Here is an 18,200-nt window from a genome sequence, read left to right as displayed (position 1 = left end):
AAGGTCATCTTGAAGACGATCTCCGTCTCGGATGACTGGGAGGTTGCAATTCGAATTAACAAGTAGTCAAGGAAACGACTGGAGGTTATTTTATGTACGCTGCGTCTGTTTTTGACAGGGTAAGAAAAACAGGTGATTGTCACCTTTTTCACAAAACACCGTTTTCTTTCTTCTACGGAAGACTCGACTAGCCTCGCCCAGTCCCTAGCGTTTTCTTTGTCTTCTGTACCTTCAGCATTTCCTCAAAATCATCTTCAAACCCTTCTACAGAAACAGCAAGTGAAAAGAAGGGGGGAGTGAAACCTCTCGCTGTGACAATATACCTTGTACAGAACAAGCAAGGAAACTTGTTGTCCTATATACATGTATGTACTAGGCACTACAGGGAGTGAACCTATATCGTATGACAAACGTTGATGTGACCTGTACCCGTAACCTTTTCCTATTCTTATTCAGCACCGTCTCTAACTGTCACACGGTGGTCACGCTTACAGGGTTACAATATGGCGACTTAATCCTCTGCTGACGTCAGACAAAGGCCAGGTGAACACGAGACAGGTACGCACACGGCTCACTGGCGGGGTTCTCGGAACGGACGGACGTTTTCTGCGTTATTTCCGGGTTCACTGACCTCGGAGTAGGACATGTGAGGTTAGCGTCATGAGTACAAGCAGGTACGGTTGGGACCGATGAGTCATGAAATTTTTTAAGCTATGACCTCCTCCTCTCCATGCAAGGATCATCATATAACATGATCTTTTTGTTTGTTGATACTTGTTGGACTTTGAGCCCCCTAGCAGCATTTTCAGGTAATGCAGCATTACAGAAAGTGTTAGTCGTCCACTTGTTTGTATTAAGATGTCTGCCACCACCTGTAGCCCTCAAAATTGGTTTCTTTTGTCCTCATAGAAATCTCAACTTTCTTCTATGTCGAGTCGTCATTTTCTTGTCATTCTACTCTACTCACCGACACAAGAAAGTTGATTAAGGGCGCGGTCACGTAGGCCGTGCGATCGTTGTAAGGCCAAATGATTTTCAAGCAGGCCGTGACAAAACCAACCACCGACATGGATCCAAAACAGCATTTTGTGTACCAAGACACTTGAAATTTGCAGGAGACGTACATTTTGTCCCCCAAAATACGACGATCGCACGACCAATGTGATCACACCCTAATGAATGAAAAAATGACAAGCAGGTAGAAACATCTCAATTTATATGTACGCAGGTAGAAATGTCGGAATTTACATATACGCAGGTATACGTACGCGTAGAAACATAGAAACATATGTATTTACGTGTGAAGGTACACATTTCTACACGTTAAGTGGGCATGTCTGTCTGTCATGTTTCCAAAACAGTCGCGCGGAGCAGGACAAATATACCTGACATTTCGCCCGCTCTACAATGTCTGGATCTTAGGAGATACAGTCGTGTAGACACGTGAGCACGAGTGTGTATGTTGCTCTGTGAACGAGCGTAGGAAACACACCACCACACTGTAACTAGCACGTAATTACTACACCATTTATTCAAGAGGGTCTGCATGCTCTTCTACGTAAGGCGAAGGCAGCCTATTTTTATGTCCCGTAATTCGTAAAACCATCTTAGAGGGTCTGCATGCTCTTTTGCGTAAAGCGTAGGCAGCCTATTTTTATTTCCTGTAACTCGTAGGGAAAACCATCTTATCTACGTAATTCGTAGTGAGGCGACCAAATTTAGCGTAAATCGTTGTCGGATCCCCCCATGCTGACCCTCATCTTATCTTCATAATCTGTAGCGAGGCGACCAAATTTAGCGAAATTGCTTTCCTTGATTTAGCGTAATACGTAGGGGGTTCTGAATTTAGCGTAAATCGTTGTCGGGACCCCCCCCCCCCCATGCAGACCTTCATTCAATGTGGGTTCACACGTACGTATATTCCAGTCCGTTTGAGCTCCGTATGGAAGCCTTAGCCTCTACCAGGCTCCAAAGGTCGCTGGAAAAATAGGAGAAAGTCGACAAATAAAGATGCGTAACATGCCAAATGAGTTAGCTGTCCGAGGAGTATGGTTTGTTACCCAGCTTACTCGTCTGGCATATCATCTGTCAATATTTGTCCAATTTCTATTATTTTTCCATCACTTGCGTCGCATGGTAGAGGCCAAGAACTCCATACGGACCTCATACGGACTTGAATATATACGCACGTCTGAACCCGCCTATACAATTTAAACTACCCCATTTATTTACCCAGCAGGTAATGGCACAGGTGTGTACAGGTGTGTAGGACCATTGTTATTTCTTACTCCACTCAGACATACCTGCACGAGATGGTACAGTTACCTCAGGGTTAGGCCATGGTTCAGTGACGACATGACGTCTGCATGTCCGGAGTTCACTAAATGAACAAGCACCTCTATATATGCATACACAAATTCTGTACCTTTAGACTTGTTTTGTTGAATAATTTGCTGAATAAAAAAATAAAGTTAAATCAAGAACAAATATCTTAAATCCATTTCCAATATATCATGATGACTATTTTCAATATTTTAACAGATTGTGTGAGATAATGATTTGCAAGCCCCGAGTGTCTTGATACTTATCGCCTTTCTTAACCTATATCAGACCGACTTTGTTTTTTTTGCCTGACGACCATGTGTGCTGTAGAGGGTAACCACCAGGAAGCCTGTGCGAGCCTGTCACCATGTGCTGAAGTTGCCAGCCAGCATGAAGCCTGTATACGAGACTGTACCCCTTTTTTCATTGTGTTAACAGATCAACGTGTGTTGTAGAGAGAAGCCACCATGAGGGCTGTACGAGTCTAAACACTGTGTGCTGTAACTGATAGCCACCACGAAGTCTTCACGAGCCTTTTTTTCTCGGGATGTAGCTAACAGCCAACATGACCTGTACAAGACTTGCGCCATGTGATATGTATTATCAGGTTGCCACCGTGAAGGCCGTACGAGGTTAGCTCCGTGTATTTTTCCTTTATCATGTTAACTGGTAGCCACTACGAAGCCTTCGCGAGTCTTTTTCGCGGGTTGTAACAGCCATGGCACCTTTACCAGACTGGCCTCATGTGATTAGTATTATCAGGTTGCCACCATGAGCCTGAGCTCCGTGTATTTTTCTTTATCTCGTTCACAGATCTCACATGGACCCCCGCCACTGTCACGGTCCCCTTCACCCCCAGTATGGCAGGCTCACTGAGTTTGCGCGTGCCAACGCCCAACTTCAACTTTATATTCAGGGCGGCGACAGTTTGGCGAGTGTTTTCACTGCAGAGCCCGTCCGGCAAGTTCCGTAGCTTATTACAGGGCTAATGATAATCAGGATAGTTGTAAACTTCGCGTCGGAACAGGAAAATCAAGGTAGTAAAGAGATAGCGTTGGTAGAAGGACTACACGGGGTTAGAGTGGGAGTCTTGCGCAACGCCTGAGTTGGGGTGTCGGCCGTGGCAGTGAGACGTCCCGCAAGGGAAGACACCTGCGAACGCTACAGGTGAGACACAGGTGAATACAGGTGTGTTCTTTTTTCTATCATACACGGACGTAAGCTAACTTAAGATTGCTTGTGTCGTTTGTAATGTGCGTAGATCCACACAAAGTTTAAACGCTTTAATGACAGCCGAAGTTGTGCACTGATATGTTGTGGGCTAAAAATACCTGTTCGTGTAATTAGAACTTTTCAAGGAAGACATCTGAATTTGATCCTGTGCATTAGTGTAGAGGAGTAGTATGAACGTATGAACGTTTATGTTTGTAGTTGTTTCTTGGCTTATTAAAACTACAATAACTTGCACTTATGCCAATGCGGCAGGAAGTTAGAGTAATGGTTTGCATGAAACTCAAACTTAGAAAAACGGGTAGGGGAAAAACAAAAGGGCCTTGTCACCGGCCACGTACGTTGGTTTTATTTCCGTGTAGGGCGCTAATGCGGCATGCTTTAACTTTACGGCTTAAAACAAGCGTAGGTCATCGTACGCTATTTTTATGCTTTAGAATTTTTAAACCGCCTTTGATTGAGCCAAGTACTAAAAATTATAATGATGTAAGACAGCCTTTCCTGCAACAAGACTGTTGTATTTTGCACGATGCATGACTATAACAACAAAGCCTTCACTTTGCGACAGTATGACGTTTGTGAGCGCCACCAAATGCATTCAAAATTGACCTATAAATTATAGATACTACCTGTTGTCGCTACATTGTTTTATTCGTTACATTAATGTTTTCTACATGCATCGAGACATACAAATTCAAAATGCCCAATCATACAGGTACAAACTTGTAGTGTTCCTGTTTAAACTGTAATAAAAGCGGACTCGAGAATGTTTATTCAGTATTGCTTTTTAGTACAGGCAAAGATGTGCACATGCCTTTCAGCTGAACATTTCGCCTGTCCCGTCAACACTCTGAAATTCGTTGAAAAGATAAACAAACAGCACAGAAATTTCCCCCCAGGGTTCATCCCAAAACACGACACCTGTCTAAAATATGCAGGTGAGACGCCGTACCTGCGGATGTTTGGGGCAGGTCCAAGTCATTTCTTTGATCCACGTCATTTCTAGGAGTAACGGCAATAGAAATAGTCGAAAGAAACACAGATGATCGCGACATGCTGTACAAAGACAAGGCTTAGTTTGAAGTACACCGTTAACAGTTGACTGCGCTGGTAGAAAAATAAAGTCTTCACCAAGCCTTCCTACGGGATCGTAAGGATCGTAGAATTCGTCATTAAAAGGGAATAATTGGCCAGGGGAGTCAGTCCACGCCATGGGTAAAATTTCCACTTCTCGACAATTGAAACCCTTTGGCAGCAAAAATCCCCTGGCACACTATGATAACTATTAGCTTGTGTATTCAGTCTGGTAGAGACTAGGGGAAACACAAACAAAGGCGTGGTTCGGGTTCAGATGAAGACAATGTCACGTTCCACTCGGCAGTGGCCCGTTCACCTGATCTTCGTGCATTGCGGTACTGATATGTAAGGTGAGGTAACGCTAGTTCACCTTTATCCGCGGGGTGACCTATATCCGTTGTTTTTAATTCAAAACAGGGTATATAGGGATATTGTTGTACAACAAAAACTCTGTGAGTTCGTATATACTTGTTTTAAAAAGAGGGAAGAGGCATGTAAACAATAGTTTTAGTAATAGCATAGCTCTAGATATTTTGTATCCAATTCTTCGATTGTAGCACTACCTGTAATAGTATCTAGGTAGTCTTTAGTATCCCATGCAATATTCAAATTGCAATATTTTCAAAACACTGACGGATATCTAAATGGATAAAGGTATGCAATTGTTACGTACTGTGCACTGTTTAACTTTAGGGGGCAAATATATGTTGATTTTAAGTAGAATCAGTGTTGCTACTCTGTTCAGGTGTAGGGAAACACAAACAGTGGCTGCGTTCCACTAGAAGTGAACGCACGTTCCGCGCGACCTTGGCCCGCTCAGTTTAGTTACCTGCATTCTGGTCGCACACGTACACAAGTACACACACAAACGTATCCGTAATATACATATACGGACACACACACACACACACTTGGGCAAACACTTAAATGTTTTATTATATTTTCCTATAGAACACTGATCGAGAAAGAAAGGAAGTAGACCAGATGGCGTTTCCGAGTAGAAGTGCGGCATTTGGGCTGCGAGTCTCTCTGCTACTCGTGTATGGTAATGAATTATTCATCTACATGTATTTAGTTATTACATTTTCAAACAGCTTAATAGTCCAATTTAACTCTGTCGAATGCTATTTCAAGTGGAATCATTTTGTAAGAAAAACACTGCTAATGGTGATATCGAGGTAAACACTATCCATTAATTTCTTAAATTTAAATGCCTTTGTTAAGGTTTCATTCAGGCATGTTTCAATGTATGAATTTTGCACTAAACCTTTTCAAACAATAAGAACAATATTGGGCTGTAGAATTAAATCTTTGTGCAGTATATAAAAGTCAGTGCATTTACATCAGGATAAACATTGTTATTGTGTAAAGCCATATTTCTCCAACGATTGCAGCCATATCAGAGGGAAGCACTACGACACCGAACACTACAGTGGGAAGCACTATGGCACCGAACACTACAGAGGGAAGCACTATGGCACCGAACATTACAGAGGGGAGCACAATGGCATCGGACACTACAGAGGGAAGCACTATGGCACCGAACACTACAGAGGGAAGCACTACGGAACCGACCGCTACAGAGGGAAGCACTATGGCACCGAACACTACAGAGGGAAGCACAATGGCATCGGACACTACAGAGGGAAGCACTATGGCACCAAACACTACAGTGGGAAGCACTATGGCACCGAACACTGCAGAGGGAAGCACTATGGCACCGAACACTACAGAGGGAAGCACAATGGCATCGGACACTACAGAGGGAAGCACAATGGCGCCGACCGCTACAGAGGGAAGCACTATGGCACCGAACACTACAGAGGGAAGCACAATGGCGCCGACCGCTACAGAGGGAAGCACTATGGCACCGAACACTACAGAGGGAAGCACTATGGCGCCGACCGCTACAGAGGGAAGCACAATGGCACCGAGCACTACAGTGGGAAGCACTATGGCACCGAACACTACAGAGGAAAGCACAATGGCATCGAACACTACAGAGGGAAGCACTATGGCACCGACCACTACAAGGGGAAGAACTATGAGATCGACCGCTGTAGGGGGAAGCACTGCAGCACAGACCACTGTAGGGTCAACTACGGCAACTACAAAACCTACAACTACCGAAACTACGAGACCGACAACTACGGTCACTACAGGACAAACAACAACGTTTACTGCAGGGCAAATAACTACGGTAACTACAGGACAAATAACCACGGCAACTACAGACCCTACAACTATAGTAGCTACAGGGCCGATAACTAGTGCGGTATCTGCACCAATTGAAACTACATCTGCGGCCACAACAATACTGGCAAGTTCTCAAGCGGCTACGGTATCAGCGGTCAATACACAAGCAGCCACCACAGCAGCGGCCACTACACTAGCCGGCGCTACGGCAACTCCAGCGGCCACTACACCAGCCGGCACCATGACAGTCCCAGCGGCCACTACACCAGCCGGCACTACACCAGCCGGCACCATGACAGTCCCAGCGGCCACTAAACCAGCCGGCACCATGACAGTCCAAGCGGCCACTACACCAGCCGGCACCATGACAGTCCCAGTGGCCACTACACCAGCCGGCACTACACCAGCCGGCACCATGACAGTCCCAGCCGGCACTACACCAGCCGGCACTACACCAGCCGGCACCATGACAGTCCAAGCGGCCACTACACCAGCCGGCACCATGACGGTCCCAGCGGCCACTACACCAGCCGGCACCATGACAGTCCCAGCGGCCACTACACCAGCCGGGCACCATGACAGTCCCAGCGGCCACTACACCAGCCGGGACCATGACAGTCCCAGCGGCCACTACACCAGCCGGCACCATGACAGTCCCAGCGGCCACTACACCAGCCGGCACTACACCAGCCGGCACCATGACAGTCCCAGCGGCCACTACACCAGCCGGCACCATGACAGTCCAAGCGGCCACTACACCAGCCGGCACCATGACAGTCCCAGCGGCCACTACACCAGCCGGCACTACACCAGCCGGCACCATGACAGTCCCAGCGGCCACTACACCAGCCGGCACCATGACAGTCCAAGCGGCCACTACACCAGCCGGCACCATGACAGTCCCAGTGGCCACTACACCAGCCGGCACTACACCAGCCGGCACCATGACAGTCCCAGCGGCCACTACACCAGCCGGCACCATGACAGTCCCAGTGGCCACTACACCAGCCGGCACTACACCAGCCGGCACCATGACAGTCCCAGCGGCCACTACACCAGCCGGCACTACACCAGCCGGCACCATGACAGTCCCAGCGGCCACTACACCAGCCGGCACCATGACAGTCCAAGCGGCCACTACACCAGCCGGCACCATGACAGTCCCAGCGGCCACTACACCAGCCGGCACTACACCAGCCGGCACCATGACAGTCCCAGCGGCCACTACACCAGCCGGCACTATGACAGCCCCAGCGGCCACTACACCAGCCGGCACTACACCAGCCGGCACCATGACAGCCGCAGCGGCCACTACACCAGCCGGTACTACACCAGCCGGCACCACGACAGTCCCAGCTGCTACTACACCAGCTGGCACTACAACAGCCGGAACCACGACAGTCCCAGCGGCCACTACACCAGCCGGCACCATGACAGTCCAAGCGGCCACTACACCAGCCGGCACCATGACAGTCCCAGTGGCCACTACACCAGCCGGCACTACACCAGCCGGCACCATGACAGTCCCAGCGGCCACTACACCAGCCGGCACTACACCAGCCGGCACCATGATAGTCCCAGCGGCCACTACACCAGCCGGCACCATTACAACCCCAACGGCCACTTCACACGCGGGTACTACAACATCGGACACTACACAAGCGGACACTACACAAGTGGACACTACACAAGAGTCCACTACACCAGCGGCCACTACACCAGCGGCCACTACACCAGTGGGTACTATGGGAACTCAAGCAGCCACTACACCAGCGGTCATTACACCAGCGGCCACTACACCAGCGGCCACTACACCAGCGGACACTACACCAGCGGACACTATACCAGCGGACACTACACAAGAGTCTACTACACCAGCGGCCACTACACCAGCGGCCACTACACCAGCGGGTATTATGGGAACTCAAGCGGCCACTACACTAGCGGCCACTACACAAGCGGACACTGCACCAGCGGACACTACACCAGCGGACACTACACAAGCGGGTACAACACAAGCGATTACTACACTAGCGGGCACTATGGGAACTCAAGCGGCCACTACACCAGCGGTCACTACACCAGCGGCCACTACACAAGCAGGTACTATGGGAACTCAAGCGGCCACTACACCAGCGGGTATTATGGGAACTCAAGCGGCCACTACAGCAGCGGCCATTACACCAGCGGCCACTACACCAGCGGACACTACACCAGCGGACACTACACCAGCGGACACTATACCAGCGGACACTACACAAGAGTCTACTACACCAGCGGCCACTACACCAGCGGCCACTACACCAGCGGGTATTATGGGAACTCAAGCGGCCACTACACTAGCGGCCACTACACAAGCGGACACTGCACCAGCGGACACTACACCAGCGGACACTACACAAGCGGGTACAACACAAGCGATTACTACACTAGCGGGCACTATGGGAACTCAAGCGGCCACTACACCAGCGGGTACTATGGGAACGCAAGTTGCCATTACACCAGCGGCCACCACACCAGCGGCCACTACACCAGCGGTCACTACACCAGCGGCCACTACACCAGCGGCCACTATGGGAACTCAAGCAGCCACTACACCAGCGGTCACTACACCAGCGGCCACTACACCAGCGGCCACTACACAAGCGGCCACTACACCAGCAGCCACTACACCAGCAGCCACTACACTAGCGGGTACTATGGGAACTCAAGCGGCCACTACTCCAGCGGTTACTACACCAGCGGCCACTACAGCAGCGGTCACTACACCAGCGGCCACTACACCAGCAGCCACTACACTAGCGGGTACTATGGGAACTCAAGCGGCCACTACACCAGCGGCCACTACACAAGCGGCCACTACACCAGCGGCCACTACACCAGCAGCCACTACACCAGCAGCCACTACACCAGCAGCCACTACACTAGCGGGTACTATGGGAACTCAAGCGGCCACTACACCAGCGGCCACTACACCAGCAGCCACTACACCAGCGGCCACTACACAAGCGGCCACTACACCAGCGGCCACTACACCAGCGGCCACTACACCAGCAGCCACTACACCAGCAGCCACTACACCAGCAGCCACTACACTAGCGGGTACTATGGGAACTCAAGCGGCCACTACACAAGCGACCACCACATCAGTGGGTACTATGGGAACTCAAGCGGCCACTACACCAGCGGCCACTACACAAGCAGCCACTACACCAACGGACACTACACCAGCGGCCACTACACAAGCGACCACTACACAAGCGACCACTACACAAGCGGGCACTACCCAAGCTGGTACTATGGGAACTAAAGCGGCCACTACACAAGCAGCCACTACACAACCGACCACTACACAAGCGACCATTACACAAGCGACCACTACACAAGCCGTCACTATGGCAACTACACCGGCTACTACACCAACAGCTACTGCACCACCGAATACAACCAATGAGACCGCTACAACAGCCAGAACACCTACAACAGTTAGACCAACTACAGCAGCTCCACGGGTTACTACACCAGCAAGACCAGGTTGGTTGGTACAACTGGATTCGATATGTGAGCTGTATTAGATTTAACATCGTTTTTCTGTAATCTAAAACTTAATACATTGCTTTGTAGTTACAATTCATAATCTGCAAATGATTTCATTAGGCCTGATTCATGCAGCAGTCGCCATGGAAGTGCATTTCAGACATTATGTTCTCGCAGATACATGTATAGTAGTTATTTGCTCCAGTTTTGAACTTGGTATGTCTTGCCATTGCAACAGAACCCGAACAGAGGATTGTGCCGTCAGTCCTGTCGATGCAGCTGGACTTCACTCCAGCCTTGCGCGACGAAACTTCTCCCGTTTTTGTCGAACTGTCCGTTGAGGTGACAAAGTCGGTGGGTACATCAAATTAGAATGTGTAGTAAACTTACTGACTCGTGCAAGCACTCACTACCACACACATACAATCAAATCTACTTACTAGTACTAACTCAGTCACATGCATACACACTCATTACTCACATTCACTCACTCACTGGGTCACTCATTCACTCAATTAATCAATCAATCAATCAATCAATCACCCTGATTGTACCACCTTCTTGAAAATGCATTGCTTCCCTTCGTGGTGTTGATAACCATTTTCAATCGTAGTTTGTCATTGCCTTTTCAGCTCACTGCCATCTACATTGGAATCCGTGGCTTCATTGAAATCATCATCATCGGATTTGTGTAAGTTTGATCTTTTTATTGATCGTCCCAATTCCCAATATCACCAACCCTTTCCCGCGGATTCCAGTACAGCTGAAGAGAGCCTGCCCCCTACAGATATCTCCGCTCCTTTAAAAAACGGTTCATGGAGGTAAATGGTACAACTACTTCCGTAGACCTTCTTTCACTGTTTGTGGCACTGTTGATATAAGTCACAAAGTTGAGTGCAGTGCCAGATCATCATTACCAGTCTAAAACTAAATAGGAAAAAATTGTATGTTTTTACCAGCCCGGGAAGTGTGGAGGCCCGTTACGTGGCGGTGTTCGCTGCAGACCAGGCGGAGTCAGACAGCGTGATCCAGGAGCAAGCCCGGGCGAACCTCACGGCAGCCATCGATGGAGGAAACTTTAACACCAGCCTTAACGTTACTGACGCACAGGCACTGCAGCGGACAACCCTAACTCAAGAAGGTTCGCATCTTATTTTTTTCATCAGTTATAGACTAATTTAGGCGTAGGTCCCGATTGCGTGGTAAGGTAACCAGTCAAAAGTGTGGGACCGTGTGGCGTAGTGGCAGCATGTTCGGCTCGAGACCGAGAGGTAGCGGGTTCGAATCCGGCTGCCTTGTCACCGATCTTGTGCTCTTGGGAAAGGGACTTTACACGACTTTCCTCACTTAACTCGGGTGTAAATGAGCCTTTGTGGCCGAGACAGGCTTTAGGGGCATGTTCGGGCATGATGCATCCGCATGACGGATACTCCGAACAACAAAGCTGCTTCTGCTGGAGCCGTCTCACACGTGGCATACAGTTCTGTGCCTGTGAGACTTAGTGCGCTAGTAGACGAGAGGGTGGAGAAGGAATTGCACATCCCTCCGTCGCCATAAAAAGTCAGGAAAACAGGTAAATGCCTGTCTGCCTGCTGACCTGTCGAATAGACTAGGCCAGGTCGGGCTCCTAGGCCAAAAATTTTCCCCCGTAGACTAGCTGCCGGGCACTGCAGCGAACAACCCCAACTCCCGCAGGTTCGCATCTTGTTTGTTTCCTAGTTGTAGAACATTTTACTAGAACAGAGTTCCAACAAAGAGGAAGCCCACACATTCATAGTCTGTTTTCGGTACAAAAAGTGTTTCTGGTTTCTCCTTGTACTCCTCTCTTTATCTCTAAGTGATTCTTCATCTTTTGTTAGCCATTTTACAGATTTGATGTAGATAATATGTCATATCACAGTCTGGTGTTGATTCTACAACGAATTATTGTATGTCGTAGAGTGACTTTCAGTTACCAAAGAGATATCGCTTACTGTAGAATATTATTTTTTTCAACGTTCATCTGACATTAATAACAGCAATACTTTACTTGTATTTGTAATCACTTAAAGACTTATTTGTTCCACTTTTTTTATCTATGACTGTATGTCAGAGCTGGACAAGGTCACGACCGGGTCGTCCTTCTGCACGCTGACGTGTGGGGACGGGGCCCGGTGTCAGCTGACCGCGCAGTCTCCCAGCGTGCTTAGCGCGGAGTGCGTGTGCGAACAGGACTACTGCCACGCCGGAACCTGTGAGGTCATCGTTGACCAGGGGCCGAGGTGCACGTAAGTACAAAAACGGCCCGATGAAAACGTTTCTTTATTTCTTTTACTGCAACGTATATCGTTAGTTCACCTTTATTCGTAGGGTAACCTATATCCGTTGTATTTTTTTTAAATGGGTATTTGGGGATCGTTAAGTCGATGGAAGGTACTTACAATATTTTGAAAACCTAAAACACATTATAAAGATTTCACTTCCCGAGACGGAGGCTGATATTGCCTGTCGATTACCTTTGAACCGTTGCTAACGTCACACTTCCATTCAGGATATGTGACATAGGCTTCGGGTCGTTTCAGCTTGAAATGGACGAAAGGAATGACAGAAAGCTTGTTGGTAAGTGCTTTAGTTTGTGTGGTATAAAATCTTAATAAACGTTGTTTTTTTTTGTCTGTTTGTTTGTTTGTCCATAGTTGCCCGGCGACGATGGGTTCCTGGTACAGCGGTGAGAAGTGTGATAACGTGCTTACCCAGTTGGCCATCATCGGCATAGCCGTGGGCTGCCTCTGCTTCGGACTGGTTTGCATGTGCCTGGCCGCCGTGTACCTGGCCAAGCGGGAGAAGAACTTCTTAAGGAAGGAGAAGAAGAAAGAAAGGTGAGCTTGAGGCACTTGGCGTCGTGCGTGGCGTAACTGGTAGAGTGTTCGTTTCCGATTTCATTTAGACTATACCTCTGGTCACTGGAAATTTTAGTAACTCTTCAGACTTCTACATTTAGTTTGTGACTACAGATTCTTATCTTTGTGATTGAATTTCGGCCTGAATAAGCCTTTGCAACTGTGACTGAATTTGGTCTCTATTTTGTATGTACCGACAAGACAAATGAAGACTGAAACCGGTTACTGATTTGCACGTACAGCTACGAGCCTCTCGGCATCTGAGACTAAAACTGGTCGCTAATTTGTATGTGCAGACATGACAAATGAAGACTGAAACTCGTTACTAATTTTCAGGTACAGATACGAGCCTCCCGGCATCGTCCTGGAAAATTATAACGTGTACAACCCGGAGATGGGACAGCCGGCTTTCCAGAGGGCTGCACTGGGCAGGGACGACTACAGGGAAATGGTCAGTAAGCTAGCCTGTGTTTACACAATCTCTCACTGGCTGGGGTTAATGACCCCCTCCCCGAGGGCGGCGGCAATTGTAGGGCCGGCCGCTAGGAGCGCGATTTTAGTCAGGCTAGTCAGTAAACATGTCATTCTTCTGGATAAAGTAAAATGTGAATTCCAACACAAGAAATTGGACTTACCTAAATCTTTGACTGATCAACGCCAGTCTTTGACAAAGAATGGTCAATCCACTGCTCCTGTGATGTCATGTTATGTGGATAGAATATTCGGTGAGCAGTGGATCATAAGTTTCGGAAATTTCAATTTCTTTTATTTGAAATTACAGGACAAATCAAGCCCAAGTGCTACATCAGCTTGGAGATGTATGCTTCTGATTACATGTTTAACCTATATTGATTTCATTTCCGCCCTTGGGCGCCGCCATTTTGTTTCCCAAGGGAGTGGTGCATAATAAGAAAATGAGTTACCATTTGGATGCGCTCATTTTGACGCGGAATGTTTTGAGCGTTTTATTACGGTCTTGTTTTGTTTCTGTTCTTGTGATGTAGGATTCTGACTTTTCTTGTCTCCTTAATGTCCCTCCAGGGGTCTGAAGTGGACCTATTTCCGGCGAAGTCCCCCCTCTACACCGACTCTCTACGGGACCGCGGCCGACCAAGGCAGGGGTGGAACCCGTCTGTAAACAACCTACCAGCGGGACAGGTACGTTACTGTTACTAACCCCTCACATTTAATCTCTTATCTATAACCCTTCACCTCTACCCTATCGCTCTACACGGACTCTCTACGGGACCGCGGCCGGCCCAGGCCTGGGTGGAACCCGTCTATGCACAACCTTCCAGCGGGACAGGTACGTTACTGTTGCCAATCCCTCTCCTCTAACCCCTCTACCCTCACCTTTCCACTTCATCTCTAACTCCTCACATCTAACTCTCACCTCTAACACTCATCTGCAATCAAACCTTGTACACGGACTCGTAGGCCCGTAGATCAGGGTAACAACTTATCTCCAAGCAGATTCCTTCGTGGCAAGACAGTAACATAAGCTGGGGAAGGACCGCGTGGCTAATTTTACTCCTCTGCCGGCTAAAGTCCTTCCCCAGCTTATGTTACTGTCTTGCCACGGAGGAATCTGCTTGGAGATTAGGTAACACCCGTGATAATTAACCTGTTGCCAGGGTAGGTTACTTTACCGTTACTATCCCCTCACCCATGACCTTCACCTATGACCTTTATACTTTATGCTTCTTGCATTGAAATTAAGACGTTCCCACTTCACAATTGCAACCGCGTTTTTTCTTTCCCCAGTTTAAGATCCCGCGTCCAGCCACGGCGTACGACAAAGTTTTCCCGAAAGACGAAGACCACTGCCAGGTAAGTTGGAATTCCACTCTTCTTTCATTGTCTTTTCATTCATCGTTTAATTTTTATTAGATATCCATCGGAATAGAATAACTTCATCCTAATCTTCCTTGATTCAACAGCATAGACATAGTCGTTACAGTACATAGAAAGTAAGACTTGTAGCTATAGAACAGCTTATTAACTACAACTACTAGACGAAAAATTTAAGTTCAAACGCAGTTTATGTTAATTTGTTTATTTGTTTCGCACTTCAAAAACAACAACAATAAGTACATTTTAATGAATTATGAAACATGAACAGTGCAAGGGAGGCCAAAAGCATATGTATTCAGGTATATTTATGCTATGCGGGGTGTCTGTGTGGCGCAACGGCTAGAGCGTTGGAGTCAGAATCAGAAGGTCCTGAGTTCTAAACTCGCCATGCCCCTGCCCCCATGACGGTGGAGTGACGCCCACCAAGCCTTACGGCTAATCTGTCTAAAGGTGCCAAAAAACACCTACGGATTTGGTGTTGCCAGTGTGTCAACATCTGCACACATGCCACTGAGACCCGTGAATTTTTATTTTTTTTATTTTTTTTTTAATGCTAAGCCTTTTACTTGATGCCTTTCATTCTAAACGCTTTCCGTGTTAGGCTAATTCCTTAACCAAGAATTCATAGCGTAATTCAATTTTATTTCAAACTGCGTAACATTTTGAAGCGAATTCTTCAAATAATGACTTTGTCTCTCTTGTTCACGTATCTCTCAAAAATTGGGTATAATTGTTAATATTACTGATAAAGGTAGAGGGTACTTAACACGAGGGTTAATTCATGGTATTTAATTCAATGTAAATAGAAATAGGTATTTGGTGTCAAACAGGACGCAATTTAGTATTAGATAAATATTAGTTTCAACTTATTCATGGTTAATTTTTTATTCTCTTTGTTTCTCTCCAGAGTTTTGAGATCAACTTTGCCCAGACTGGCGGAGAAGAAACGAAGATGTAGCGACCAGATCCGGCGTTTTTCACCAACAGTTTCAACGCTGCATTAATTGATAGTCATTTTGCAACAACGTTTTATGCTATATTTATGCTATATTGATAGTAGGATTCCAAGTTTAAGGTTTTTTTTACAGAAGTGCTGTTTATACATGATTATCAACTACATGTAAACAAGAAGACATACTATGAAGTGAGATTCAGCTACACGCATCATCATTGTACTTTAGATACGAAATGTTGAAAACAAACTTATGCAAAAGAAAATAACCATTCTTGAAAAACTGATATGATATAGCACAGAACGAAGGCTTGCTGCAAGTGTACGCATTTTACCCTTTTGGGCTAAACACATTGTTCACAAAAAAAGAGAGAAGAATGAATATATAAAACAGTGATGATAATATAGTACAATGTACACTACCTATGAATGTTAGCACGATATACAGTGTTAAACACAGTGGTGTCATGAGAGGATATCATATGACATGTAATTAGAATACTAGATCATTAAAACGGCTACAGGTGCATAATGTCAAAACATTACCTTATTATGCAATGAGCAACGCAAAAAAGTATCTAGATATATATTAGACATATCCAAAGAGTTTTTCTATAAATATATTTTTTATGCAGATAAAGAAGATTTTAAATAAGTTAAGACCTTCCATGATGATATAACTTCAAACAGTGGTGATGACTCTGATACACGTGTATGGACGACAGCTACTTCCGTTCCCGGTTTATTAACTTAAAATTGTCTATTCCTGTTTTGTTTTCTTCAATTACCGCAGCATTAAGAAGAAGAAGAAAGTAGCCTGACTAAAATCGCGCCTCTAGCGGCCGGCCCCATTGCCGCCGCCCTGGGAGGGGTCATTAACCCCAGTCAGCGAGAGAAAAACAGTGTAAACACGGGGTAAGCATTAAGGAACTCTTTGTGACGTGTTTGTGCATCTGAGCTAATCTGTTTCTAATTTTGTGAACACACTTATCAAATGTATAATATTTGTATTTTGGTAGTAATCTCCCTTGTATATATTTTGTATGCCACGCTTCTCATAATGTTAGTCAAACCTGGTGAAAATATTACAAAAATCACACAAATATTACATAAATATTCAAAATCAGAAATGATAATTAGTTCGACCAATAGGTTTTTATACCAGGTTGATGTAGCCTGATTTCCGAGCTTACAAGATGTTGCTTTTATTGGAATTGTTGCTGGTCGACAGCTGTTTTCATAATTAGCATATTTCAATGCTGTAAATGAACAGCTATGCATAATCCAAAGCCATCAATCATACAACATAATCTGCAGTAAATGATCTGATTTTTATCGATTAAATCAACATATCAAGTTCATTGTCAACTTGACAACATTTATAAGTGAGGAAATTCTACCCAAGTGCTTCATATATTAAAAAACGTTGAAAATTGATTGAAATACATGTATGTATTATAAAGCAGATGGACAAGGGTGTCGTAATAAACGTTTGCTTTGAAATGGCATTGTGTGCTTGTATATGTTCCTAAGTGTGTGTGTGAGAGTGTGTACACGTGTGTGTGTGTGCACGTGGTCGTGTGTTCATGCGTGCGTGTGTTTGTGTGTGTGTATCTGTGTGTGTCTGTGTGTGCGTATGTGTGTGCGCGTGTGTGTGTGCGCGCGCGCGTGTGTGTGTATGTGCATGTGTGTGCGTGTGCGTGTGTGTGTGTGTGTGTACATGTGTGTGTGTTTATGTGTGTGTTTGGCGGTGTAGGTTGGGGTGGGACGGTATATGTTTTGGTAATTGTTTTGTCTCTATGTGGTAAACATCAGATACTTGAACCATTCTGCCTATTGAGAACATGACACCAGATCATGTAACATCAGGCTATACCATGGTTACCAGACCGAATAGCCCTAGGTTAAATGGTGCAGTTACAATAAGCACCGGGAACAGCCTGACATATGAAGCGATACGGCAACTCACAATGATAGTCGTTCCACTCGTCTTTCCGGGTCACGTGTGCGGAGTACAGAACGCAATCTTGGTTGTCCTCAAAGTTGTCAGGTTGTCCAGAAGCCCAGGAGTTGTACGCGCCGAGTGCAGAACCATCCACCCACTCAAAGCTTCCCTCTTCCCGCCGACCGTGCAGGCCGAACCAGAAGGCCCG

General features: G+C 46.6%; 3 protein-coding genes across 3 annotated transcripts; all 3 read left to right on the top strand.

Moving 5' to 3' along the window:
• The first annotated feature begins 2,639 nt into the window (after window positions 1-2,639).
• Window positions 2,640-6,900, top strand: LOC118425111 (histidine-rich glycoprotein-like). Its single transcript, XM_035833930.1, has 3 exons — window positions 2,640-2,655; window positions 3,136-3,253; window positions 6,024-6,900. Exons 1-3 carry the CDS (start codon window positions 2,640-2,642, stop codon window positions 6,898-6,900), a joined length of 1,011 nt encoding a protein of 336 aa, XP_035689823.1.
• Window positions 6,901-7,066: 166 nt separating this feature from the next.
• LOC118425110 (sialidase-like) lies at window positions 7,067-9,627 on the top strand. Its single transcript, XM_035833929.1, has 2 exons — window positions 7,067-9,310; window positions 9,553-9,627. The coding sequence occupies exons 1-2, from the start codon at window positions 7,067-7,069 to the stop codon at window positions 9,625-9,627; spliced, it is 2,319 nt and encodes a 772-aa protein (XP_035689822.1).
• Window positions 9,628-9,947: 320 nt separating this feature from the next.
• Window positions 9,948-16,452, top strand: LOC118423727 (mucin-17-like). The gene is made up of 10 exons (XM_035831922.1): window positions 9,948-10,359; window positions 10,601-10,716; window positions 10,995-11,053; window positions 11,322-11,503; window positions 12,455-12,629; window positions 13,038-13,220; window positions 13,578-13,692; window positions 14,283-14,399; window positions 15,006-15,071; window positions 16,003-16,452. Exons 1-10 carry the CDS (start codon window positions 9,984-9,986, stop codon window positions 16,051-16,053), a joined length of 1,440 nt encoding a protein of 479 aa, XP_035687815.1. The 5' UTR covers window positions 9,948-9,983; the 3' UTR covers window positions 16,054-16,452.
• The last annotated feature ends 1,748 nt before the right edge of the window (window positions 16,453-18,200 follow it).

This window comes from Branchiostoma floridae, chromosome 10, assembly GCF_000003815.2.
Source record: "Branchiostoma floridae strain S238N-H82 chromosome 10, Bfl_VNyyK, whole genome shotgun sequence".
NCBI classification, from domain to species: domain Eukaryota; kingdom Metazoa; phylum Chordata; class Leptocardii; order Amphioxiformes; family Branchiostomatidae; genus Branchiostoma; species Branchiostoma floridae.
Note: the sequence above shows the minus strand (reverse complement) of the source record. Positions and strands in the feature narration are given on the sequence as shown.